The sequence below is a fragment of the Sminthopsis crassicaudata genome, chromosome 1 (assembly GCF_048593235.1).
Source record: "Sminthopsis crassicaudata isolate SCR6 chromosome 1, ASM4859323v1, whole genome shotgun sequence".
NCBI classification, from domain to species: Eukaryota; Metazoa; Chordata; class Mammalia; order Dasyuromorphia; family Dasyuridae; genus Sminthopsis; species Sminthopsis crassicaudata.
In genome coordinates, this window is record NC_133617.1 from 680290061 (window position 1) to 680317885 (window position 27825).

At 33.3% G+C, this 27825-nt stretch overlaps 1 protein-coding gene across 1 annotated transcript in view; it reads right to left on the reverse strand.

The window, feature by feature from the left end:
• Nucleotides 1-5080: 5080 nt before the first annotated feature.
• PKD1L1 (polycystin 1 like 1, transient receptor potential channel interacting) overlaps nucleotides 5081-27825 on the reverse strand; it is a 158782-nt gene continuing 136037 nt past the window's right edge. Inside the window, exons 44-52 of the mRNA XM_074282718.1 lie at nucleotides 26040-26099; nucleotides 24429-24619; nucleotides 21955-22189; nucleotides 18700-18804; nucleotides 18104-18244; nucleotides 14372-14506; nucleotides 10097-10327; nucleotides 8656-8820; nucleotides 5081-8289 (exon numbers count right to left, since the gene is read on the reverse strand). Coding sequence (XP_074138819.1) covers nucleotides 8164-8289; nucleotides 8656-8820; nucleotides 10097-10327; nucleotides 14372-14506; nucleotides 18104-18244; nucleotides 18700-18804; nucleotides 21955-22189; nucleotides 24429-24619; nucleotides 26040-26099 — 1389 coding nt within the window. The 3' untranslated portion in view covers nucleotides 5081-8163. The remainder of the gene's footprint in view (nucleotides 8290-8655; nucleotides 8821-10096; nucleotides 10328-14371; nucleotides 14507-18103; nucleotides 18245-18699; nucleotides 18805-21954; nucleotides 22190-24428; nucleotides 24620-26039; nucleotides 26100-27825) is intronic.

The following is a 27825-nucleotide window of genomic DNA, read 5'->3' on the forward strand; positions in this document are numbered from 1 at the left end:
TTGTAATTGAATGTGGGGAGTCACAAGATTATCTTTATTATCAATAAATATTTGATTTATATATTTCTTTTATATACTTATATAACTGGGTCATGTAGAAATTTCTCAGGTGAAAAGGGGTTATGAGTAGAAAAAGTTTAAAAAGTGCTGAAAGGTACAGTATCTGGTAAAAAATGTAAATTGGGGTCATATTTTAGAGGATCCTAATAGATCCTTTAGCCTACCCATCAGGGCTGCCTTCTAACACTTCAGCTGGGTTTATTTATTCAACAGAATCTCAAAAATTAGTGTAGTAGGAAATTTAGAGGATATATCATCTAATGTATACTTGTCCAAAAGTCTTCTCTACAACATCCCCAATCAATGATCATCTAATGAACATTCTAAAGACTTTTAGTGAAGGAAAGAGCAATACTTCTGGACAAATATCTATTTTACTTTTGGATCATTCTTTACTTTTTTCTTTACATCAAACTACATCAGTTGCCATAATTTCTTCCTATTTGCCTCCACTTTCAAACTTTTCTCTTACAATTCCCTAAAATGAACCATTTTTCTAATCAGACTAGTCATTCTGTATCATTCTGTATCCCTTCACTACCAACTATATTCTTTTTTTTTCTTTATTTCTTTTGCTACTTCAGTTTTCTCCTTTTTTCACCAATCTAAATCTCTTTCCATAATTTTTTTCCTTTTAGATTTCATCTCACAATGTCCTTTCCCTTTTCTAAAACCAAATGTATTACAGACTGTATCTTATAATCATACACTTCATTCTATACTATTTTCTCATTTGTTTCTATATTTGATGTTTTAATCCCTTACCTAATAAGGTAATAAATCCAGAGACTTATCCTCACTTTTGTGTTCTCAAGGGTGGTACATAATAACTACTTAACAAAAGTTGGTTGATTGGTTGAAATATTATCTTAAATAATATTGAATAAAATGCTGCATTTAATGAATCTGAAACAATTTATAAAACCAATTTTAGAAGATAGGTTTAAAAAAAAAGACAAACCAACTGACCAAGCTCCCTTTATACAGTGAATTACTGTGTTTAGCAACAAGAACTATTAAACAATAAGAATTATGGAAAAGAATGAATCAGAGGTTCACCTGGGGGAAAGCATTTTAGCTAAAAAAATTCACCTTCCTGGTTTCCAAGTTTTTCTCCTGTTCCAGAATCTTTCATAGCTAACAGGCTCTGAAGGGGCACAGACATGTTGGGGAATAGAGGGGGTGGGATTTTAAGATTGGCAGATTCAAAGCATTTTGTTTAAATGAGTCATTTTTAGAATACAGAGAACAATATAATGTAGAGGTAATGTTACTACTAACTTTAGGCTGCCCCTCTTTGTTTAATGAAGAAAAAAAATAAAGTATAAGCATCTTCGTGACTGAAGTTAAATTTTAAGAAAATGAATCATACTAAGTTAGGAAATCCACATGGATTGACTTCCTTGATTCATATTACATATGAAAGAGTCAAATAATGCTACCCATTTGAAGATGACTGAACTGGCTCCCATTTCTTAAAATCTTTCCAGGAAAATCTGAATAGATATCTTCTTTTTCTCTGTACTCATTTTCCTGTCTCCCACTCAAGTGCTATGTTAAGGTCTCATTGTGGCCTGGAGGTGACCCATTTTCAAAAGTTATGCCAACAAATTACAAGCTTTGACAGGTTCTGCTAAGTTGGAAATGTTTTCAATAGGAGCCAGGAGATGTGGTCTGAGAACTAGTTAGCTAAGTTTACAGAAGTTCATCACCAAGAGATTGGACAGCAGGTGATTAAATTTCTTTGAGCACAGCAACTGCTAAAAATGTCTAAGGGACAACAGGATTAATGTTGTAATTGTACAGAAGACATCCATACAGTTGAAGTTTATTTAAAAATCTATTTACATGTGAAGAAGTTCCACATTAGAAAGAAGAAGCATTTGAAATCATTCCTTTGGTCTTATATTCACATTCTATCTGAGACCAGATTTTTCCAGCTTAAAAACTACACAGGGATCATAGGATCAAAGATACAGAGGCCATCTAGTCCAGCCTATTCACTTTCTAGTTGAAGAAATTAAACTCTAGGAAGGTTAAGTTGATTTGCCCAAGGTCATACAAGAAGTAAGCATCACACGTGGGATTTGAACCTAAGTTCTCGGTTGTGTAATTTTGAAAAGCAGGAGACTCTTTGATTCCCATCCCTCCCTGCCACAATATTATCATTATCCTTGAATGATAAAAGAAAGTTGTCCAAATACAACTTGAGCAGTAGATGTGAGAAAGGGTCAGAAAGATAGTCATTTTTCTTTGCCTTGTTGATGGTGGAGGGAGATTATGGGTTCATTGTATAAATATGGTTTTAGAATTTTTTTTTTTTACTGTCAATTGGAGTCCATCTCATTCTCCACTATCCTGAGCCTTTATGCTTCACTGATAGGAGCCACCATCATGAGACCATCTCAATGAATCTATTAAAACTGCAAAAACAATAGCCCACACTTATTGAGCATTTATTGAAACTGTGTGGAGCATAAGGGATAGAGACCCAGGAAAACATGGATTCAATTCTTGCCTCTGATATAGATTTTCTGTATGATTCCAGATAAATGTTTTAGTAATTTTGTGTTTTAGGCTACTCTCTGGCCTGCATTAATAGACTAAGTTTCCTCCCCTTTTTCTCTACATTAATGACATTACTGGTCTTACTATATACAAGGCATTTTGGTAAGGATATAAATACAGACAAGCACTTACCCTACTATTAAGTTTATACTCTATAACAATCAAAAGTTACAGAAACAATAATACAAGGTGTGATTGCAGAAGTAGTCTAGCCTCATGTTATGAGCTTGGAACTTTATTGATCAGTCCTACGTTGGCCGTAGTTATGATACTGATAGATTTCATTACTTTAGCTAGAAGACAAATGAAGCATTAGCTAAGACTGAAGAGAAAGTATGATAGAGCAGAAGGTTGGAAATCAGTAAGATCTGTGGTTGAATCTCACCACAGATATTAATTATAGGACATTCAGCAAAAAGCGGTTAACCTCCATTAGTCTCATTTTTCTCATGTATAGAATGGGTATAATTATAATAGTGATAATCTTATAGAGACCTGCCATAAGAATCCCGAGACATGCATGTAAAGGATTGTCTTCCTTTCCTACTTCTTCATGATGAAAAGAATCCTTACATATAATCTATATCAAATCTTATTAAGCTGTGAGTTGCAACCTCTTGTGGGGTCACATAATGGAATATGAATCAAATTATGATTTATTACCAGTAAATGTTTTATTTGCATAGCTATTTTATATACCCATATAAAATATATAGGAGTTGTATAAAATTTTATTGGGTGAAAAGGGGTTGTGAATGGAAAAAATTTAAAAAGCCCTGGTCTATACCATTTCCTGGTTTTCCCTTTTCAGCCTCTCCATAGAATCCTAGCACAATGGAGAGGAAATTCTTTTTTTTTTTTTTAATAGCATTTTATTTTTCCAAATACACGCAAAGATAGTTCTCAACATTCACCTTTGCAAAACCTTGTGTTCCAAAGAGAAAGAAAAATGTTTGTTGGATTGAAAGAAATTTAGAATCTAGAGAAAATGGACCTTATAGCAAAATGTGTTACTGTAATTTTAAGGCTTAATGCATGTGCAGAATAAAAGAATTTCCTCTCACTAAATGTGGATCAAAGCATCGTATTGGCATTTTTTTTTTTTTTGTTTTTTTTGTTATGATTTTTTCTCCTTTTTTCCCCTTTTGATTGATTTTTCTTGTGCAGCATGTTGAATATAAAAAGAATGGCACATGTTTAATCTAGATTGGATTGCTTCTGTCTTGGGGGGGAGAATGGAGAGAAAGAGGGAGAAAAATTTCTTCTTCATTCAATCAAAAAAAAAATCTCTGATCTTAAGGTGTTTACTTTTACTGGGAGATACTACTTCCTTAGTGAAAAAAGGGTTTCCACAGGTAGTAGTAGCACATCATGTGAGTTTTGAAGAAAGTTAAGAATTTTAAGAGGCAGAAGTGAGAAGAGATCACTGCGCATGAGGGAAAGCCTCCCACAAGATTTTGTGGATAAGGGTAAGTAAGTAGATCAGTATGTGTAAGACAGAGTGCATGAAGAGCAGTTATGGAAAATAAAATTGTTAAGATGGATTGGATGCAGATTATGAAGGATTTTTAAATGCCAGGCTAGGAAGTTTGTATTTTATCCTAGAGGTAATACAGAGTCAATGAAGTTTTTTTTTTTTTTTTTTTTTTTTTTTTTCTTAATAAGAGGGAAATATGGTCAGACCCATGGTTTAGAAATCTTGATTTTAAAGACCTGAAAAAAAAATGTATTGCAAGGGAGATAGTGAGAGTAGGAAGAGATTAAAGAGATATATTCAACAAGATGTTGGAATTAATTGGATAGAGGAGATGAGGAAAACAGAAAAGTTAAGGATGACTTCAAGGTTACCAAAGTGGACTAGTAGAAGTATGGTGGTTCATGGGTAATCGCAGGAAAGTCTGGAAAAAGAAAAGGTTTATCTGAGGAAGGAATGAGTTTTCATTTTGATATTGTGGAGTTTCTCTCTTCTGTATTTTAGGGCTGTATCCTTGCTACCATTTTTGCAAGGTCTTTTTCTTCTCCATTATTGACTTCCCTTCTCTTCCCTTTCCTTCACTGTGTCAGTTTATTGTAGTCCCAGATAATCAGTAATCCCTGAAATATTACCTCTTACCTTTTCTTACCAAGTAAAAGAAATGGAGGGAATGAAGAATCAGACCTTAGATCTATATTACTTTTCTCCAATATATCGTTATTTATTTTGTTAAAAATTTCTCAATTATATGTAAAATAATTTTTAACATGCATTTATTTAAATTTTTTTTTAGTTCCAAACTCCCTCTTTCTTCCCTTACCTTTCTTTTTTTTCCCCAATTTTTTAAAATTAATTTTTATAATTATAACATTTTTTGGCAGTACATATGCATAGGTAATTTTTTTTTACAACATTATCCCTTGTACTCCCTTCTGTTCCGAATTTTTCCCCTCCTTCCCTCCACCCCCTCCCCTAGATGGCAGGCATTCTCATACATATTATATCTTATAGTATATCCTAGGTACAATATATATGTGCAGAACCGAATTTTGTTGTTATTGTTGCAAAGGAAGAATTGTATTTGGATTCCCTTCTTGAGAAGGCAAGCAATTTGATATAATTACACATGCGCAGTTATGAAAAACATATTTCTGTTAGCCTTGTTATAAAAGAAAACACAGACATAAAAAACCCAAGAAAAACAAAATAAAAAAAATATCCTTTGATCTGCATACAGACTCTTTCAGTTCTTTCTCTAGAAGTATATAGCATTTTTCATCATAAGTTCTTTAGAATTGTCTTCGATCATTGTGTTGAATTAGGATTGTTGTAGTTTCTTCTCAAAGAACCATTTCATTCTCAAAGAGGACCATGACTTCAGGGAGGTGATGCTATGACATGCACGTGAAATAGATTTAAGTGAGAGAGAGCTGTGCGAGGTCACCTGCCTCACTTTCCCCTCCTGAGTCTGTCCAGTTGCCAGATATAGATCAAGATAAGTGGAGATAGTACTGATCAAAAAGGACTTGCATTTTTTTTCCCTTTTTGGTCTGATTTTTTTTTATCAGAAAGACTGAGATGTCACAAGTACCAAAGGAAAAGAGACTATTGAAAAGGGAAGCATGTAATCAATAATGTCAAGGTGGGGTCAAGGAAAATGAGGGAAAGCCATATAATTTTGTTATGAAGAGAGAATTGGTCATTACTAATCTGGGAAAGAGCATTTTCAGCAGAGTGGTTAGGAACAAAGCTAGATTATAAGTTTTTGAAGAAATAATGGATTGTGGGGGACAAAGTGGAAGATGCAAGAATATACTACTCCTTTGAGATTTGGGGCAGAGAATTAGAGGAAAGAGTCAGCATCAGATTCAAAGGGGAAAGCAGAGTCCCCTCTTCCAAAATGGGATGAGGGGGAGAGAGTTAAGCACATTTGTATATTAAAGAAAGAAATAAGTAGGAAAGGAGAGACCAAAGAAATAAAATCACAGAGGATACAGAAAGGGATAGGAATGATAGCAGAAGGAGAGGAATTAGCCTTGTCAAGGAGAACTGACCATCCATTTACTCTGAGACCAGAGGGGAAAAAGAAGCTGGAAAAGAATAAAATGTGTAGAAGTGAAACATGGATACCGAAGAAGTTTCTGACAGCCTCAATATCTCAGAAAAGGAGTAGATGAGATCATTTGTTAGGAGTATAGTTTACAAGAGTGTTAGCGTGTTAGCAGAAGGTTGTGAACTATTGGAGAAAGAAAGAATAAATAAGAGGTAAATGAGAGAATTAGACAAAAGAGGAGACTCACTTGAAGCTAAAAAGAAGGATTGTAATTGCTGAGTAGTTGATTCTCAATGAATAGAACAATTAAATGGGAATTATCAAACATGAAGACTGTTGGCCCGAAAAATACAACCCAAAGTCCTAGACAGTGGGTCATGAATGTCATTTTCATGTATAACTGAGAATACAGGTGTGGAATTCCAGCTCTGACACTTATTGCCTGGATAATCACAATCAAATCATTTTACTTCTCTACATCTTCATTCTTTGATCTATAGAATGAGGATAGTTACATTTGTACTACTTCCTTTAAGGGGTTATTTCTGAGGAAAGCTCTTTGTAAATCTTAAAATATTTTTACATACATGAATAAATTTATAAAAGTCTATGTGTCTCACTATGCAGCCACAGCTGAATGAAAAAGCAGCTTGCCTAATACTGTAAGGTAATATTGTCTCAGACTAATTTCTAGTAGAGAAGCTTTGTGCTTGTGCTGTCTTGGAGTCATCCTGACTTTGCTTCATATAGATCTTTAAAAAAAAAAAAAAAAAACAATAGCTTTTTATTTTTCAAAATATATACAAAGATAGTTTTTAACTTTCATTCTTGCAAAATTTTTCTCCCTCCCTCCCCATTTCCCTCCTCCCCTAGACAGGAAGTAATTCAATATAGATTAAATATGTGCAATTCTTCTAAACAATTTTTCACCTTTATCATGCTCATGCAGATCTTCTAGTTCGGACATTTTGTTCTTGGTTTTAAAATACAGTTTTTTGCCTAGACTTCTAGATAGCTTATCTTTGGGGACTAATTTGACTTCAGTCTAGTTTCCTATTTCCTTGCTCAGATCTGTTTGAACCACAACCTTCTTCTCAACTATGACAAGTACTGTGGCATCTTAATTGTTGCTAATCTCCAACAGGAATAGCTCCTCTTCAACTTCCTCCAATCATTCCCTTTGATCTTTCCAATTCCTGGCACAACTGCATCCTGTGTTCTGCAAAGGTCCAAGATTTCTCAACCTTTTTGTGTGTCATAGGCCCTTTTTGGCAGTCTAGTGAAACCTGTGGACCACTTCTCAGAATGATGTTTTTAATGAATAAAATAACACATGGGATTACAAAGAAAATTTAAGTTATAGACTATAGATTAAGAACACCTAGGACATAACGGAAAAAAAATGAAGTATGGAATTGGTAGGTACTATCATCTATGTAATTTCATTCACGAGTGTTCTCTTTTGCCAGAGACCAGGAAAAACTGGCTATCCCACTTCCAATTCTCTCAAAGGAACTGGGTAGAACAGCTCTCCACAGGAAATAATATAATGTGCTCACATGAAAAAGATGTAAATGTTGTTAATATGAGGATATCCAATTCAATTACATTTAATTCAACACATTTACTAAACTAGGGCCTTGGAATTACAAAGACAAACACACACATAAAGTCCCTGCTCTCAAAGAGTTTATAATCTATTACTGGGAATAAACAATGTAAAAATTTTATTGATGAAAATGTTCTAAATTTCTGAGCAAGTCAAAGCTTACTTTTAATTTTATATTTACAGTAATGCCTTTTATATCAAAGGATTTAGAAATTTATTTAGGATTTAGAAAGCTAATGACTTCACACAATCCCAATAACCTCAAAGAAAAATGACCATCATTATCAGAGTTTACTACCAAGGATCTAAAGATTTATATGATTTTGCAAATGACAAAGTTATGTATTGCTTTCCAGAGACAGAAGTTGACTTGAGGTTGTAAGCTAGGGTCTTGTCTTTTCATTCCACCTCCTCTTGGTCACTAGCTGATTTTTCTAGAGAAGAACATTGAAGACTGTAGTATAATCCATTAATTCTCAACAGAAGTTCATCCAACACATTTTCAAATTCATCCAGATAGAAATTCTGAAGGGAAAAGAAGAATAGCAAATGTATCAAAAGATATGAGTGCTTTTCTTCTTCTTTCACAGGGTTATAATAACCTTTGTAGCTTTGAAAGTGAATTGATAAGTCTCTGAGTACCTTTCAAACTTTGTTTGATGGTTGTATGGTTTTTTAAAACATTATCACAACCTAATTCTTGAGGTTCAAAATGTGGCTAACTACCTTCCTTTTATTGCTAAAAAAAAAAAAAAAAAAAAAAAAAAAAAAAAAAAAAAAAAAAAAGGTGGAGATGATTTTTTAAAAATTGGGTCGTTCACATTTGAGCCAAAACCATTACTGTATTAATAACACCAATCCAATCTGTATTCTAAGAACTCAGTAACTTACACTGTTCTCCACAGTCCTTTCCAATGCTAACACTGGTCTTTTTATTCTCAGAAAGCAGAGCACCTTCTCCCAAGTACGATCAGCGACATCTTTGAATCTGACCAGAGGATGACTTCGAAAAGATCGTTTTGCATTTTGCATAAAAGAAATAAGGACTCCTCTCAGCTGGAAAAGACAAAAGATCACTGCAGGATAAAATTAATCAAAACAAACTCTAAGGACAATGTTAAATAAAAATGCATTTCTTAACCAGAATCTTCTATAAATTTTATGCTTAAATCTGGATTTCAATGAACATGTCTTGGTAGAGATGATCAGATTTAGAATCCGCAAGACCTGGATTCTAGTCCTCCCTCTCAGATATACTACTTGTGTGACCATAGGCAAATCACTAGAAATTCTCTAATTATAATTTACAGAGAAGTTACTAATGGAGGGAATTTATATACCAGGATTTCCCTACACTAATATAATCACAAATCCTGACTAAAAATTAAACCAACAGAGCACAGAGGAGATTACAATGTTTGTTTGTTTGTTTGTTTGTTTTTGTTTTGTTTGTTTTCTCTTTTTTTAATAAGCCTACAGATTGATGGAGAACTTGATGGAATTAATTGTATCTGAAATGCAAATTTCCCTACAAGTTAGTTTAAAATAAATAACTGTACAAAGTAGATAAATTTTTAAAAATATAGACTATATTTCCATATGAATGGGCATTCACTGTAGCATGCTCAATTTTTTGGTTACATTGGACCTGTGATATTTCATTTTAAGGCAAAAGAAAAAAAAATCTATATTTTCAAAGCAGCTTCTTTTTTTCTTCATTAATTTGTGCTTTATAAATTCTATTTATGGTTTCCATCACTACATATCAGAGGATAATAATTAGAACCTGAGATCTGGAAGGTAAACACTATCTCCCACAACTTTCTTGTTTTATAAACAATTAACTGAGATCAAGGAAATCACATAGTTTGTTCAAAATTAAACAACTACTCGGTAACAGGTTTGGGACTGGAACCCTCTTCCTTTAAGAATTACCATGATATTATCTGGTGTTTCCATCATATAGAAAAATGTATCTGTATTAACTGTACCAAACCTCTATTGCTACTGGTAAGGCAGAGGTACACACTATGTAATATGATAATAAGCCACAAATGAAATTCCATTGCAATACAAGCTTCTATATGACAAGACGTCTAACTCTTAGCCAGGAGCCCAATCACTTCAAATAACAGTCTACATAACAAAATTGTAGTACATAAAGAGAACACAGCACTGATGGGAAATCATTGTAAGGGAATTTGAGCTGCACAGTATAGAAATACACAATGGGAACCAACAAGTATTTCACATGATGTTAGCCCTTAAATATTAATTTAAACCTTTTTCTTAATAGTCAAGTCTAAGCTATATATTATATTACAGTACTTACTATTCCAGACCACAATATGATCACTGCCATGAAAAGGGTCCCATAATAATAAACTGTGGCATACTGATTAGACTTGTAAAGACTAAAGAATGTTCCCTTCTCATTGGTTCCCAGAAAATACAGCAACAGCATTTGGAAGGAGTCTTCAAAGCCTCTAAATGGAAAGCCATGAGTTGAGAACAGAATTCGCCCAAGGTATGAGTAGGCTGCTGTAAACAGAACACCAGCCAGCTGCAAGAAAATAAAGAATCCTTAGCAGAAAACAGACTTTACAATAAACTATGCTGTGCTAGCAACAGAATATATGTTTAGATACATTAATATTTTTTTAAACTATGATGGGTTTTGGGGAGAAGAAAGTAAAGAAGGAAAATACCTTGAAAGGAAACTAAGCCCCTTAAGGGATATGCATGTTGATCACTTTAAAGTTTAATTTAATTCCAGATTAGGTTTAGTAGTTATGGTGGCTGGAACAGAGAGATTTTTTAGACTGGAGTTTAAGAGGCCAGATCAAAGGCTCAGTATATTTGCTTATTCAACCCACTCTAGCAAGCATTTAAACCAACAAGTATTTTCTGAATGCCTTCAGGGTGGATGGACCATATCTAGGCAAGCATCTCAGGGAACATTTCTTGAAGTACTTACTAAACTGAGCATAGCACTTGGCCTCTGAATCTGAGATAATTTCCAAATGACTTAAAAGTCTGATCTCATTTGTTCTATAATTATACACTGTCTTATGGATATTCTTCTTTTACCTCTTCCATTTTTTCTCTCTATAACTAATTTTTTCTTATTAAAGAACCAGTGGTTTTTTATTTATATGTACACATATAATTATGTTAATATTCATGTAAAATTATATATTTTATATTATTTCCCTAAAAATTATACATGATATATACATACACACAGAGGCAACATGGCACAATGAATAGAAAATAAGCATCAAAATCAGAAAAAACTTTAGTTCAAGTCTCATCTCTGATACATATTGATTGTGAATCTAAAGTCAAGTTTAATTTTCAGTACCTCCTCAGCAACCTACTAAAGTTATAAATTTCTGAGCAGATGTTGATCTACTCTGACAGAGAAAGCTTCTTATGGGGAATTTCTTGCATCAATTAAGTCAGAGGTCTGGGGTGGGGAAACAATAATGACTAGCTTTTACATAGTGCTTTAAGGTTTACAAAGTCTTTTACAAATATTCTGCCTTTTCAACAACTCTGGGAAGTCAATGCTATTATTATTATTCCTATTTCACAGATGAACAAATAGATTAAGTGATAGGCCTTGTTTTACAAAGCTAGGAGATATCTCAAGTCATATTTGAATTTAGGTCTTCCTGATTTCAGACCCAGCACTTTATCCAAAGTGTCATCTATCCATCATTTCTCTCACTCCCTGCCCCCTCTCTCTATTTCTCTCTGTTTGTCTGTTTGTATCTGTCTCTCTCTGTCTCTGTCTTTGCATCCCTCGGTCTCTCTGTCTCTTTCTGTTTCTGTCTCTGTCTCTGTCACTCTGTTTCTGTCTCTCTGATTGTCACTCTGTTTCTGTCTGTCTCTGTCACTGTTTTTCTGTCTCTTGCTCTCTCCCTCTCCCTCTGTCTTTCTCTATGTCTGTCTCTTTTTATTTCTCTCTCTCTCCTCCCTCCTTTCTTTGTCTCTGTCTCTATCTCCTCTCTTTCTCCATCTCTCTCTCTGTCTGTCTTCCTCTCTTTCTTTCCCTCCCTCTCCTTCTCTCTCTCTGTCTCTGTATCTGTCTTTGTCTCTGTCTTTCTCTCTTTCTCTCTCCCCATCTCCCTCTCTCCCTCCTTCTCTCTCTGCCTCTGTCTCCCCCTATTTCTCTCCCTCCCTCTTCTTCTTTCTCTCTTTCTGTCTATCTCTGTCTCTCTGTCTCTCTCCATCTTTTCCTTCCCTCCCTCCCTCTTCCTTCTTCCCCATCATTCCCTCCTTCCTCCCCTCTCTCATTTTACTAAGTCCTTGCCCAATACATCATCACAGTTTGGTGATAATTTTAGTCTATGGTACCAAATTCTAATAGGTCCTGCTAAGCTGAAGGGATTTTGATTATAGTCCTGGTGAGAGGTCACATGAGTGTTAATAAAGGAGAACCTCTTCACCAAGTTGATAGCATGAACATTCCATGAGATCAGGGACTATTTAATTTTCTGACTTTTGTATCCCCACCAGTTAGCACTATGTATGGTATATAATAGGTACTTAATAAATGCTGGCTGATTGGTTGGTTGCAAAGTAATTTTGTTTACAACTTTTATTTTATTCACAGCTCTGAAAGATCATCTCCAAAGCCAGAGAAGGGTTATATGTCCTGTGTTAGTGGAGGAAGAAAATACAGTGATGAAATTACAAATTCTTTTTTTTTTTTTTGTTCTGAAATTACAAATTCTTGAAGAATATGTATTTATCTATCTATAGATATCCTTATGACAGAGCATGAAAGTAAAAACTGGTAGTCTGTTGATGGTAGTAGAAAAATGTTTACCCAGGCAGTCATGTTAGTGCAATTGACTGCAAGTAGAGTGATAGAACCTTAAGTAGAAATCCTCACTGTGTGTATGAAATGACACACAGCAGTAAAATGTGCTTGCACATTATCCACAATGACTTGTGGACAAGAAGTACTATTAAAGACAATACCCCAAATGGGTGTGTAACAAAAAGGAAGTAGGAAATCATAGGGAAAGAATGAGGGATGATCTTTGCACAGCCCAAGTTTTGTGCTAGCATTCCTAAGATTTCAAAAGAGTTAGATGAAAGCCTCTAGTGCATTGGGTAGATTTGTGGAAGAGCTAGTACAAGAACCACCTAAGATGAGAAAGCAATTTGCACCAATGGATGCTGTCATTCTAGAGTTTTTCCCCTTTATATTTTCCCTGTCTCTAATATAGGGATAAAATAATGCCTTCTTCCTAGGGTTGTTGTAAGGCTCAAATGAGATAATAATTGTAAAGCTTAGCACAGTGCCTGGCCCATAGTAGTTCTATATAAACCTTAGCTATTGTTATTATAAAACTATATTTGGGTAGAAATCAGAGATAATCTAACCAGTTTTTTTTAAGGAAAAATGGTAGGAGTTAAAAGTCAGAGAGGGAGAGACACTATGTCTTGTTCTCTAGGTCAATTTAGTTAGAAAGAACATAAAGTCAATTAATAGGGAAAGGATTTTTAATTAATGTAAATAACTGCACTAGTGTTAACAGTGAAATCAATACTAGATAGATGTGTAATAATTCTTATAGAATAAGAAATCCATTGTATTATATCAAAAATTCAGCCCAACTGTTTAGATTAAATAAATAAATATATCATGTTATAGTTATACTTATTAGCCATATTTTTGCTCTATAATTGGTTGTTGTTATTATTGCAATACTATAATTAATTACTTCTGTGTGATAACTTGTTTTTTGTTTATAGACTATAAGGAACCTGAGCCCTGATTTGTATCATCTTGGGTTCAGTTTCTCTGTACTTGATGTTGCCAGATCATAAGGCCTTTATTACAAAATAACCAGCACCATCTTGTACATGGTAGCTACGAGCTGAGGCTTGAGGCAAAGCTCATCATTGAGCTTTGCATAATCTAACTAGATATAACCTTAAGCCTCTCAAACACTATAAATAAAATGATGGTATTTTACATCATATCACTGCAGGCTAAAATATGTGTATTTTGTTATTGTAATAGCAATTGGACGAATATGAGATTTCAGTGGTATTATTGATTTAGATCACAGCTCCCTTATGACTTCTCATTTTATGTGATTCTTGTTTCTTTTGTTCCCCACAAACTTCCAAGAGAGGATATTATCCACTATGTTGAATTCAGGCCTTCTCTTAATATCATATAGCATTAATACTGTCCATATGTTATTTCTCTTTCTTACTATGGGACTGGCCGACTTCTTAGAGACTCCCAAGGATCTTTTTTACAGTATTCTAAACTTAAAAGGTACCTTTCATTGAATGATACCTCCAGCACTTTATCCACTTAGCTGTTCTCACAGCACTAGGGGAGTGGAATCTTTTTAACTTTCCACTGACAGCTGTGAAATCATAAGGTCTGGATGCTCAGAGGGTTGACCTAAAACTGAACTGTGCAGGATGACAGGCCAGAGTTGTGAATGACTGTTCCAGGAGACCATGAGCTTATTTTCATTTGCTACAAATATTTTTTAAAAGCACTTTAAACTATAGGCATTCTAATAGTATCAAGCCCTACTAAGAAGGAAACTTGCTCAAGAGCATTTACCATTGGCCAAATAATGTTGGAGCAGGAAAGTCGCATCACGGTCAAACTAGGAGCAATTGCTTTGTAAATGCCAAGAAGACGAAGACATTTTATTAACAAGAGGAATAAAAGGATTGCTTGAAGACATCGGTTCCTCTGAAAGAAAAGAGCACAGCATCTTATGATCTTGTCAATGAAATGCTAGTACACAGATAAATAGATTTACATTGGACTGCTTTTTTTTTTAAAGAACAGCTAGAGGCTATGTACAACATGGAACCAGTTTTAACTGGATCTGATTAATGCATCCTTTAAATACCCACAGGTACAATGACATTTAGACATTAATAGAGAAGAATCAGTTAGAAGTAAAAGCGTTTCCCATACCTATAAATTGGTCCTTTTAAAATCTACATGACAAAAAGTATTGTGTGTGTGTGTGTGTGTGTGTGTGTGTATGTATGTGTGTGTGTTAGCCAATAGCTAGATAGATGCTGTGGAATTCTGATAGAACAAGAAACCCAGTGTGTTATACCACTATCTACATATGTATGTGTGTGTATACATTGTATTAGTGTAAGTATGCACATTATATTACATAATTATATGTATATATGTATGTGTGTATGTGAACAATTTAAAATTTAATCAGCCAGATAGGATCCCTGCATATGACTGCCATATGTAATCTGTGTCTCTTTAAGATCTTTCAATGTGATATTAGTATGTTACCTCATCCTTCACTTTATACAGCAACCATATAACTCTTTTGGTTAATTGCCAATTACAGCTTACAGAGTCATATAACTATAAGGAACATTGCCTTAAACTTGATTTACCACTACCAATTTTATCTCCAACCTTCCCCCACCATATATCAAGTTCCATCACTAGAAAGTTATCCTTGTGAATTTAGAACTTCTTAGTCTTCTAGAATTCTTAATATTAAAAAAGATGCACAGATACCTGGGAAGAGTAACACTAAGGTTAATCAACTACTGGATTAGCTGAGATGGAAGTTCTTATTAGTAAACACAAAATAGGTACCTGGAGTGGTATGGGTTAACAGGCCAAAAAGAAACAGAGAAGAGCTGAGAAAGTAAGATAAACTCTGTATATTGCAAAATTTTATTTAGAGTCAATTAGAATAGTCAGTAAAAATAGTAATAGATTTGAGTGGCCTGAAAGAATAGAATTATTCAGTTTCAGAATGGGAAGTTTCTTTTAGGGATCATTTAGTTTAATCTCCCATACAATGCCAGAATTCCTTCAACTGTATTCCTAAAAGGAAATCTGGCATTTCCAGTTACAGGGAATTCCCTATGTCATAAAGCAGATGATTTCATTGTAGGGTTGTTTCAATTACTTTTATTTCCTGAATCAAAAAGACCTGAATTCAAATCACATCTTTAACACTAGCAGTGTGAACAAAAGCAAGATACTTAATTTTTGTGTGTGACAAGCAGCTCTTCAGGATTATTGTTTTTAGACAGTTTGTAATTTCATTAGGAGAAAAAGTTCACAGAATGAAAGCCATTCTACTAATAATAAAATAGGTCCTTGAGGTACTGCCATATTGATAAAAAATACCTTTCAACCCTTTTATTCACTATCTTGACTGGACATCCCAAGTGTATATCTTTTTGCTGTGTCTTTTCAATCCCTTTGATTATATGCACCTAAATACATATATGGAATTGTTTGTACATAACATATTACCATGCACACAATATATACCCTTCATTTCCATATTCTAATAAAGAGTTTTATTCTTTCAAATGTTTGATAATACCTTTTAATACAGACTTCAAACTGCTACTAGATGAATCATCACACATAAATCTTCCTAAGTCCTCTTTCATGAAACCTTTTAATGGGTTCCTATTATCTAATCAAGTCCAAATTTCTTAGCCTGTTATTCAAAGCCCTCCGTTATCCAATATTTCCAATGTAACATCTCTATAAAGAAAGCTACTTTTTCTTCAGTATTTAAAAAATATATTTCTCTTATTAATGTACTCTAGCTTGTTGCCAAACTCTATTACCTGCAGTATAACTATACAAAGTTTACACTTTCCTACCTCTATGATTTTGCTCATGCTTTTTCCTCTCTATCCCTCTGATCTACTCCATCCTCACTAATATTAACCCAAGGAAATTCTGTCTTTTAAAATCCAACTAAAATATCATCTCTATGAAGTCTTCTCTGGTATTAAAAGATCTTTCCTTTCCTCAACTGTACATAGAATAGAATTTCTTCTAAGTATGAAGTAGTACATAAGTCCATGTTTCTCTTATGCACCTATCATTTTCTATTTTGTCCATTAATCCTTTAAGGCATTATTGAACTGATGTTGGTTCTCCTTTCAGTGTCACAGATTGTAATCATCCATGTCTTCTCATCTGTTGAGATTTTAGTTCATAATCTTACCATAAATCCTTCCATAGAGCCTAAAGTGCTGGGAAAGTCCTTATAGATCCTAACTTCTTAAACTGTGGCTTAAAGCCCCATATATGGGTCTTATAACTCAATGTGGAGGTTACAAAGTTATGATTAAATAATAAATTATATATCATAATTATATGTATATATATATATATCATAATAAGTTATAATTATTAGTAAATGTTCAAACTCTATACCTGTATACCCAGGGTCACATAATTTCTTGGGTTAAAAGGGGTTGTGAATGGGAAACGTTTAAGAAGGCTTGCAATAGATCTCTTGACAGTTAATTAAAGAAAACAATTAGAAAAAAAAAAGTAGGGAAAATTCCTTGATATAGGGATTTGGGTGGGAAATTGACCCCAGTATTTGAAGTAGTTTGGGCATTTAAGAGACTTTGGGGTCCTTTTCAGGATCATTTATGCATTTCCGAACATGTTAGTGTTCAGATCTATCTTATGTATTAAAAGATAATAAAGTTGGGAAAGTCAGGGAAAATCTTATAAAAAGAGGGAGAAGTCAAAAGTACTCTTTAAGTCAGATTTACTAGGCATATAGTATTAGGAACAATGTAAAGAAATTTTAGGAAATAACATTTTATAATGGCAAGTAAATTTTATGTCTGACACAGTAAATAACTCTGATGTATTAAAAATTCCCCATAGGTTCAATCCTTTTTTTGGTAATATGTTTTGTAATATATGTTTGGGTTTTTTAAGTGTTTTTTTTTTTTTAATTCATTTTTCCAAATTATCCCCTCCCTCCCTCCACTCCCTCCCCCCGATGGCAGGTAATCCCATACATTTTACATGTATTACAATATAACCTAGATACAATATATGTGTGTAAATACCATTTTCTTGTTGCCCATTAATTATTAGCTTCCGAAGGTATAAGTTAACCTGGGTAGATAGACAGTAGTGCTAACAATTCACATTCGCTTCCCAGTGTTCCTTCTCTGGGTATAGTTATTTCTGTCCATCATTGATCAACTGGAAGTGAGTTGGATCTTCTTTATGTTGAAGATTTCCACTTCCATCAGAATATATCCTCATACAGTATCATTGTTGAAGTGTATAGTGATCTTCTGGTTCTGCTCATTTCACTCAGCAACAGTTAATGTAAGTCTCTCCAAGCCTCTCTGTATTCCTCCTGCTGGTCATTTCTTACAGAGCAATAATATTCCATAACCTTCATATACCACAATTTACCCAACCATTCTCCAATTGATGGACATCCATTCAACTTCCAGTTTTTAAAGTGTTTTAAAGCAAAAACTTATATTTTAGTTACATATTATTTTATACCTGATGCCAGGATAAAAGAAGATTGAAGTCCACAAATTCTTGGAAAAATCCCTTATGAAATTGATCAATCACATCCACCACAAGGATAAAATGAAAAATGGAATGTGCAAAGTAAGAAAGACTTGTTCCAATTAGGCACATCTAAAAAATTAAACAGAAAAAAATATGCTACAGTTTTCCACTTGAATAAATTCATTTCTACCCACCAGTTTATATAGTTCTCTGTCCATATAATTTATTATATTTAGCATTACAATATTATAATGGAAGAGAGAAAAATTATCCAATAATCTCAAAAGATGATAGAAGTTGCTACAAAATGTACTTTTCATTAAATATATTGTTCCATATTAAAATTGTACTATAGTGACGAAGAACTTTTACATATCACAGAAAATAGCAGAAAAGAAACTATACTTTCTAGGTGTGTGATCCTGAGCAAGTCATTCATCTCTTAATGCCCCTGTTTTGTCATCTGTAAAATAAGGATCATACCACCTATCTCTCCCAGGGTTTTGGAAAGATAAAATGAGATACTATTTATAAAGTACTTTGTAAACCTTGACTATATTGAAGCCAGTTGTTATTGTTGTTACCTCCAGCCAATTCCAAGGGTCTTGCCAGTAGCTGAGGATCCCTTTCCAAATCATAGTGAACATTTGAAAGCAGAGATGAATAAGACTAAATAACAGGAAAACCAACTATTTAAAAAAACAAAAGAAACATAATATTTTTAAGAATTACAAGCTGATGAATTTATTTTTTTGGCTCATTCATCCACTACCTATGTTCTGACTGTGGCAGAATACAAGTTCATCTGAGAGTTCTTCACTTACACTTCTTAGTTACTAACAAGAAGCAACATGGTGCAGGGAATAGAGAGCAGGCCAAAATGTAAGCTCATGTAAGCTTTGACCATATGAAGTATGGCTTCCAGGAGTCATTAGGTAAAAAATTAATAGCCTAGCTGGTCTTTGCATCTGAGTTATTGTGTTCTGGGCAACAGTTTTAGGTAGAACTTTGATAAAATGGAGAATGTGTAGAGGAGAAATATCCATTGAAATGGAGAGGAGACTCCTGAACATGGTAAATTAGAATAAGCTGAAAAAAACTGGGGATGTTTGGCTTAGAGAAGAAAAAACTTAGGGGGAACATGACAGCCATCTTCTAGTACTTGGAAGGCTGTCATGGGTAAGAGGAATTGGACTGTTCTGTTTAAACCAAGAGTGTGAAGGGAAACAAGTGGTAGTAGTGGTAAAGAAGGAATCTAGGCTTTAATACAAGGCTTACTTCCTTAAAATGAAAACTAACCAGAAGAGGAATGGGTGAGATCAGTACATAGCTACTTCTCTCATTTGAATCCTTCAAAAAAAAAAAAAACAAAAAAAAACTATTTGCTTGCTTATCTTGAGGTGGGGATTCTTAACCAATCCTTAACTGGAATTCTGGAATTCTGTGACATAAAATTCAAACACCTCAGTCTTATATTCAAAACCTTCCAAAATATGGCAACAATTTATTTATTCCTTCTTTATTCTCTATTACTCCATTTCATTTAATCTATGTTATCATTAAAACCGAAGACAGGGATTTGCAGGAGCCAGCTGGAATGGGCTTTTGAGATATGATTGTTAAATTTTCAGAATTCTGCAATCTCAACTCAGGGCTTTGTTTATTTATTTATTTATTTTTTGATTGCCTAGATTAAGAAAGTGATGGAAAAATGTTAGAATGCAGATTAAACTTTAAAGTATATCATATATAGAGTTTTTGTTGTCATTGTTGTTTTTGAGAAGTGGTTGTTAAACATTTACTAACACACGTCTGGGAATACTGCTGCCCTGTAAATGCACAGAGTACTTGTTCAACTTCTGACTTTGACCCACACTATTCTGCACCAGGAATGACTTCTCTTTCACCACTTATCTTACTTAAATCTTATCTATCCTATAATGTGGAACTCAACTGCTATATTCTCCATGAAGTACGAGTGATCTTCTTAGTTAATCACCTTCAGAACTCATAGAAGATTTCATTTGGTAACTTTCTAATGCACTTATATAATATTGTATGCTAGAATTATTTGTGTATTTCATCCCCATATTAGACTTTAAGCTCTGTGAAGGCAGAGGTTTTTTTCTCTATATGCCCTGGATCAGTCATCTTATAAACTCTTATAGGGTAAATTATCATCTAAATATAAATGACTTCCAGAATGTGTATTTGTATGTGTGTGGGAATAGGTGTATTTATTTTGGGATATCCTGTACTTAATTGTGAACATGTTGGATCCCCTTTGTAAAAGGCAAGCTCCTTGAGAGCAGGGATTGTTTCATTTTTGTTTTGGTTTCTCTAACATGCAAAAGCACATAGTAGACACTTCATAAATGTCTATTTATCTAGAATTTGCACCTTTGTCAGAAGCTGAAACAGTGTCTTGCAATGATAGGCTTGCAGTAAATGGTTGTTATATGAATAGATCCATTGTTAGATATCTATTCAAAAAGATCATTCTTTTCTTTGTGTTATTTAGGTGGTCTCTACTGACATATATATATATATATATATATATATATATACACATAGAGAGAGAGAGAGAGTTATTTATGCCAATTCAGTTTTTTAAAAGATTTTTATTAAGCTCCTACTATATGCAGAGAACACTGTATTAGATACTGTGAGAAGTACAAATTTATAATAGTAATTCTCAAACTTTTTGGTCTTAGGACCATATGTTATTTAAAAATAATTGGAGCATTTCATAAAAGCTTTAGCTTATGCGAGTTATATCTATCAACACTTACCATATTGGAAATTCAAAAGTCTTAGTATTATTATGAAAATAGTTTTGATGTCATGGATCCCATGAAAGGATCTCTGGGACTCCCAAACCACAATTTGACAACCACTGGTTTGGAGTATTGCCTTTGCACTTATTGATTTTGCTATTTCTTTTCTACATTTACATGAAAAAAACAACAACAACAACAAAAAAAAAAAAAGCTAAAAACCACTCGGCATTTCTTAGATTTCTGTAAGTTATTAACTCAAAGTAACTATTCAATCATGGATGTTGTGGAAGCAGTTACCCAAGTATATATATATATATACTATCCCTTGCTATCATTTAGTGTCAAATGTACTACTGTGCTATGAGCCTGCAATATGATGATATGGACACATATGCATACTAACAGATAATACTTCATTTGTACTGTTTTAATAAAGAGGTGTTGAAAAATACAGCTATAGCCAAGCCAGCTGAGGCTATATTTCATTGTCTCATCTCTCTACACCCTTGAAAAAAATTATAGGATCTGAAATCTTATGAACTACCAGTCTCTTTGAGCTCTGCCTAAGAGAAATGGTTTTTTAACCACTGGCATATTGATGTTCTTTTCTTTTTGTATTTGTGTTTAAACTTCACAATGCATTTTTTTCCCTCAAAACAAGAACAGAGAAGGTTTAAAACAGCTGAAAGTCTAATTACAGAGCAAGCACACCTGAAAACCAGGAAAGGTGCTAGAGAACAGAAACACAGAACACTCCACACTAGTTTTTTCATTATTTCAGTGAAACCATCACTTACGTAGTATTTAACTAGGGAGAACATGACCCGGGGAGGAGTTACAATATTCATTGCTAGTGATCATTCTGATGATAACCTATTTACTTTATTATATTTTCTAGTGGTTTGGGGTTAGGAAAGCAATCAAAGATTGGTGGCCAGAACTGAATCAAAAGACTGAGGGCACACGTCTTTGTAATGAATTGAGGATCTTACTGAGGTATCCGAGGATTAGAGAAATATCCTGGAGGTGAAACAAAAAAATGGGTGACATTCAACTCACCTCAGAAAACATGATGCAGTAGCTCATAGCAGACTGGATATGATAGATGCTAAATGACTCCACAACGGATGATGTAATGAAGTCACCCATGGGTGACACTTCTGCCAACAAGGACACACTGGTGAAAAGATTGGTAGGAGGGTTGTAGAGGGCAAAATGCATAGAGATCTCCCTGGTTCTTTTATCTATCCACCCACTGTTCCTTAGGTTGATCAAAACTGAGTAAGCTTTGTCCCTATAAAGTAAAAGAAATTAAAAGAAAATTCTATTAAATGAAAAATGAAAAATTTAGGTTGTTTTTTTTATCTCAACCAATTTTTTGAATCTCATAATAACATGTAATAGATAGATATAATACTGAAAATAACTAAATCAGGTTTTTTTTTTTTTTTTTTTTTTAAGAGGGGAAAAGCCTTGGTCACAAAACTAAACAGATAGAATTCTCTTCTTTCCAATATCTCCCCTAGCCACTAATTACTGGGACTCTACTAAAGGATCTATTGTTTGCCCTGTTTCCTGGTCTCCTTCTTTTAAGTATCTGAGGCTGGATGGTATAAGGTATAAGATGAAGGCAAAATCCCAATTGGTCATTAATAATAACCCCCTGCAATGCATGCCTGCTATTCTACAAGAGTTAATAAAAGTACCTTTCCCTTTTCCCAAATATGATAGCCTGAGAATAATATTAATGTTAACAAGAATAGCATATTTATGTATATGTATGTGTATATCATATATCAAGGTTCTCAAAGTAGATGACATATATTATCTCATTTGAACCAGGGTCTCTATGAAGTTAATCTTATTAAGTCGATCATATTTGAATCAATAAAGTCATCAAAATAGGACAGGTTTAGATTGTGTCAAATACCTTCAATGAGGATCATGTATTTAAGATTTTTAGACAGCTAATAGAAATATTTAAGATCAAAAACCATTCCTCAATTGATCCAATAATATTAACAAAGATTTTAAAAAGAATGGTAGATTATCAACAACCATATGAACCATGTCTCCAAATCACTAATAATAAGAAAAATGCAAATCAAGATAATTCTTCAGTTTTACCTCCAATCCAGCAAAATGATAAAGAGAACAAAAGATGGGATTAGTCAGTTCTGGAAGAGTTATAAAAAGATTGTCACACAAATAGACTGCTGATGGATTGATGAATTGGTCTCAGCATTCTGGAAAACAATTTGAAAATGTGCTAAGAAAATAACTAAACTCTCTATACTTTTTGATTCAGAGTTCCCCCTGTTTGATATAAATCTTTAAGGGATTGATAATTAGAACAAAGCCTCCGAACACAACAAAACATTGAAAGGAGTAATTTTTTTTTTTAAAGTAGGAAAGAAATGGAAACTAAGTAGATGATCATCAATTAGAAAATGGCTAAACAAGTTAAAACAAATTAATGCAATGGAATATCATGTGCTGTAAGGAATATAATATAAACAGAGAAGTATGGGAAGATTTATATGGCCCAATATAAAAATGGAATAAGCAGAGCAATTACTATAGCAATGCAAAGGGAAAGAAAAACAATAAAATAATTAAAACTGAATGCTACAAAACAATAAGGAATAAGCTTGGTGCCAAAAATTAAATGTCAGAAGGCAAAATATCTCATCATTTTTGAAAAGCAGTATGAGCATACATCATTGGATATAATATCAGACTGTCAATATGTTTAGTTTTTGCTAAAGTGCTTTTCCAGCCCTTTAAAATTTTTTGGCTATAAGATATAATTCTGTAAGAGGGAAAAGAAAGAGAAATATATTGAAATGTAGGTGATCTCAAGGAAAGTATAAAAATATTTCTTAAAATATTTTCAAACCATTTCCAGCAATGCCTTACCTTATTATTCTTGTAGATAATTAATAATCATAATGATGATGATGATTATAACATCATTTTGTTATTTTATAGTACAATGGATAGAGTACTGGGCCTGGAGTTACGAAGATCTGAGTTTAATTTAACCTCAGACACCAACTGTGTGACACTGAGCAAACTGTTTAATTTCTACTTGCTTCTTTTGTAAAATGGAGATAATACTAGTACTTATTTCCCTGGTTAGAGGAAGATTTCTCAGATGAGATCATATATGTAAAAAACTTAGCACTGTGCCTGGTATATAGTAAGTATTATATAAATGTTTTTTCTCCTCTTCCTATTCTTTTCATGTAAATTATCCCCTTTGAGCTTTACAATACTGAAAGGTAAATACTATGTGATTATTATTATTATCTTAATGGGAAATGGGAAAAGAGCCTCAGAGACTTCAACTTATGAATAACATAACTTAAAAGTACTAGAGATAATTTTAATCCCATGTCTTCCTAATAAATATTGTAGTGTATCCCCTTTAAGGCACTGTCTCCAAAAATAGGGGCATCTCTATAGATTAGGACAATACACAAGAACTCATAAAATTCTAACATTCTTTCCCTTAACCCAGAAGAGGTGACCTTGTCTTGCCCAGGTTCACGACAGATAATTTGCCATCTTCATTTTCTACTTGATCACAATGGAGGCATCTTTTGATCTGGGTCACTTTCAGTTTTTCTGGGTCTGATTGAAGAATATTTTTATTATCTTGATTCCCAGGCTGATGTACAAGAGAAAAAGCTTCAACAGGAATTGTAAATTGTTCAATAACCTTGAAAAGAAAGAAATCAGTAAGAAGGGGAAAATCAATCCATTTTTTTTTAAGAACCAAAATTTTATCTTGTAGCTTGAAAATACAGTTGACATAAGGTATGTAAAATACTATGAAACAGCATGTCTTATTTCTCTCTCCACATATACCATGGTTCTCAAAGAATCTACTTGTATTTGTGTACTATATGCATATGATATATGAACATATATGTATACACAATCTTTATTATCTATACCTGTGACTATGTCAATACAATTTATATCTTTGTCTATATCTCTAACTCTGTCTCTGATTCTATTTTATATATATTATGCCTAAACAAGAAATCATGCATGTCTTTTTCTATGTCTATGTCTATGATCTTTACCAATGCTTCGTAATGACAATGCCCTTGGCGTTCTCCCCAAGAATTCTACAAAGTAATTATCCCAAAAGCTGCACACTTAATTCTATAAAAAGTAGCACATTAATTGGGACCAACCTGAGACAGGTTACCAGTTACACTCTTATTACAAATAGAGATGCAAATGCTGAACTTTTTGTATTTTTAAATCTAGTTTTCTGAATTTGTTTAAAGTGCTAGATTTACTCTTTCTGGATTTCACTTTCCTTATCTACAAATTATGGAGTTAGATATGATAGCTGACATTTATATAATATTTTATACATATATTCTCATTTGAATATCATGGCGACTTAATGAGATTGGTTCTAAAGATATTACATTTCCATCAAATCAGTAAGAAAACAAAGGCTTGGAATAGTTAAATGATTTGCCTTAGGACACATAGGCAATAAATGTCAAAATCAAGTTTTGAACTCTGGTTTTCCTGAGTCCAAGTTTGGCATTCTAACCACTAGACCATCTTGTCTTCTATGCTTAGACCAATGGTTCTCCAAGTATGATTTGAGATTACCCAAGACTCTGTCAAAGTGTCCATAAAGCCAAATTTATTTTCATAATAACACTATGAGACTTTAATTTTAATACTGCAAATGTTGACAGATATTATCTATGTAAATGAAAATTCAATGGGGGCTTTAGATAATTTTTAAGGGTACAAAGGGGTCCTGAAACCAAAAAGCCCAAAATTCTCTAAGTTTTCATACAGAATTAAGATCCCACTATATTTGTTCTACATTTTAAGAAATGTAAATTAAAAGAATTCAAGTAGAATTATAACATGAAAAAGACAAGAAAGGTAATCAATCTCCTACAAATTTGTTAACTAAATCAGAGACAGATTAACAAAAACATTTTTTTTTTTCTTTCCAGCCAGACTCTTAGTTTGGGCTCAGATTGTTTATCTAAAAGGTTGATACTTCACTAAGTGAGTCATCTAGACAATTATAATTTAATTTAATTTTTTGAAACAAAATGTTAGCACTTCACCACACATATAACATTATGACTAACCTTTAGCTGTTTAATTACTGAAGTACCTATCAGATGGCATTTCCCTGCAAGAGGTCCAGACTAAAAACAAATTCAGAAGAAACACTCAGTTTATTAAATTGACAGCCAGTAGTAAATGGTAGTGCAGTAACCAAAAAGTAATCAGAAGATCTTAAAGCTATTGTAGAGATTAGATATTCTGGATAATATTTAGATTACAGGTCAGAATTTTATCAGGCTCACTCAGCATCCCAAAGAAAATGTCAACTTTCCCATAAAACTTGAAAGGGGTGAGATAAGGGACAGCTATCTTCTAATGTGCACTAACTGAAAGTGATTCCTTTTCATCTTTGACTTCAATTGCTCATCAAAATGCTTTTATAAAAGGGGAAGGTAATAGAAGTGAAAAATAAGGAAGCACAAAAGTAAATGTGGTACTAAAGAGGTTAGGGAAGTTTCTAAAGTAAATCGGCTCTGTCTTTGAAATTTCATGACTTTAGTATAGCTGTAATATAACTTGCTATATGTTTTACTAAAAAGATAAGTATATCCAATAGGGTACCACTATTGTAGGAATTACAGAGGAGTAATTTGCTGATGGGTCACATGATGCTTTTCTGAGACATATTCTAAATGCAGGAACAACTGCTTAGACCATTTCTAATTTCCTCATCTAACATCTTATTTGGATTTAATAGGTTTTAGTCTTCTCTCTCCCTCATACACATTCAGTTATGAAGTTTTGGCAATTCTTGTTCCTCTGAAATATCTATAACTTTTCTCCTCTTTTCCCCTCTCCATGGCTGCTGAAATAGTTCAAACTATTATTACCCAGAATTTGGACTCCTGAAATAGTTATCCCATTTCCTATCTCTCCTTCCTCCAACTTAACAGTTTTGCCAAAATAAACTTCTTTATACTTAGATCTATAGCAAGTACTTGCAAGTACTTAATAAAGGGTTGTTGAACGAATGATTGATTGATTAGCTGTTGGCATGAAATTTCCAGAGTATATTAATTTTTTAATTTCCCTGGCTTCACATATTGATAAGGAAATGAATTCCAGAACATTTTCTGCTGAGACAAGGACTATTTATCAGTTCTCACATGCACTACTAGGAAAATCTAAAGAGTGTTGAGTTTGTTTTAAAACAGAAAGAATACTAGCTTTAAATTATTAGTAGAAGAACCATTATAGAGTCGTTCCAACCATAAGTTTTGGTTAAATCAATGAATATTGACATAATTCCAACCACGTGGCTACTAAAAATATAAACGCAAAAGACAAACTTAAAGCTCCACTAAGATTTTGGGGACATCATGTATTTTTCAAAAAGCAGCCTGCAGAAAATTTTATAATCTTACTGGGAACGTATAACATAAACATGAAGCAAATTAACAAAACTATATAAAAATTCAAGGTTGATTTTCACTCGAGTGTGACTTAAAGTGTCAAAGAGTCTACTAAGATGCACAAGATAAAAAATAATCTGCCCAGTCACACATCTAATAAGTTTCAGAAACAGAATTTGAATTCAGGTCTTCCCAACTCCAAATGCAATAATATATTCCTTAAAAAACAAAATGGATATATATCATTCTTTAAGCTAAAGCTGCATAATATAGGTAATAAATGTTATCACTAAATTAAATTCACTCCAGTAAGCATTAAGTAACTGCTATATGCAAGGCACTACATTATGTACTGGAATTATAACAAAATGAACAAAAAAATTCCTTTCTACAGGGAACTTACATTCTCATGTAGATATACATTATCTATATAGAAAAGCAATTATAAAGCATA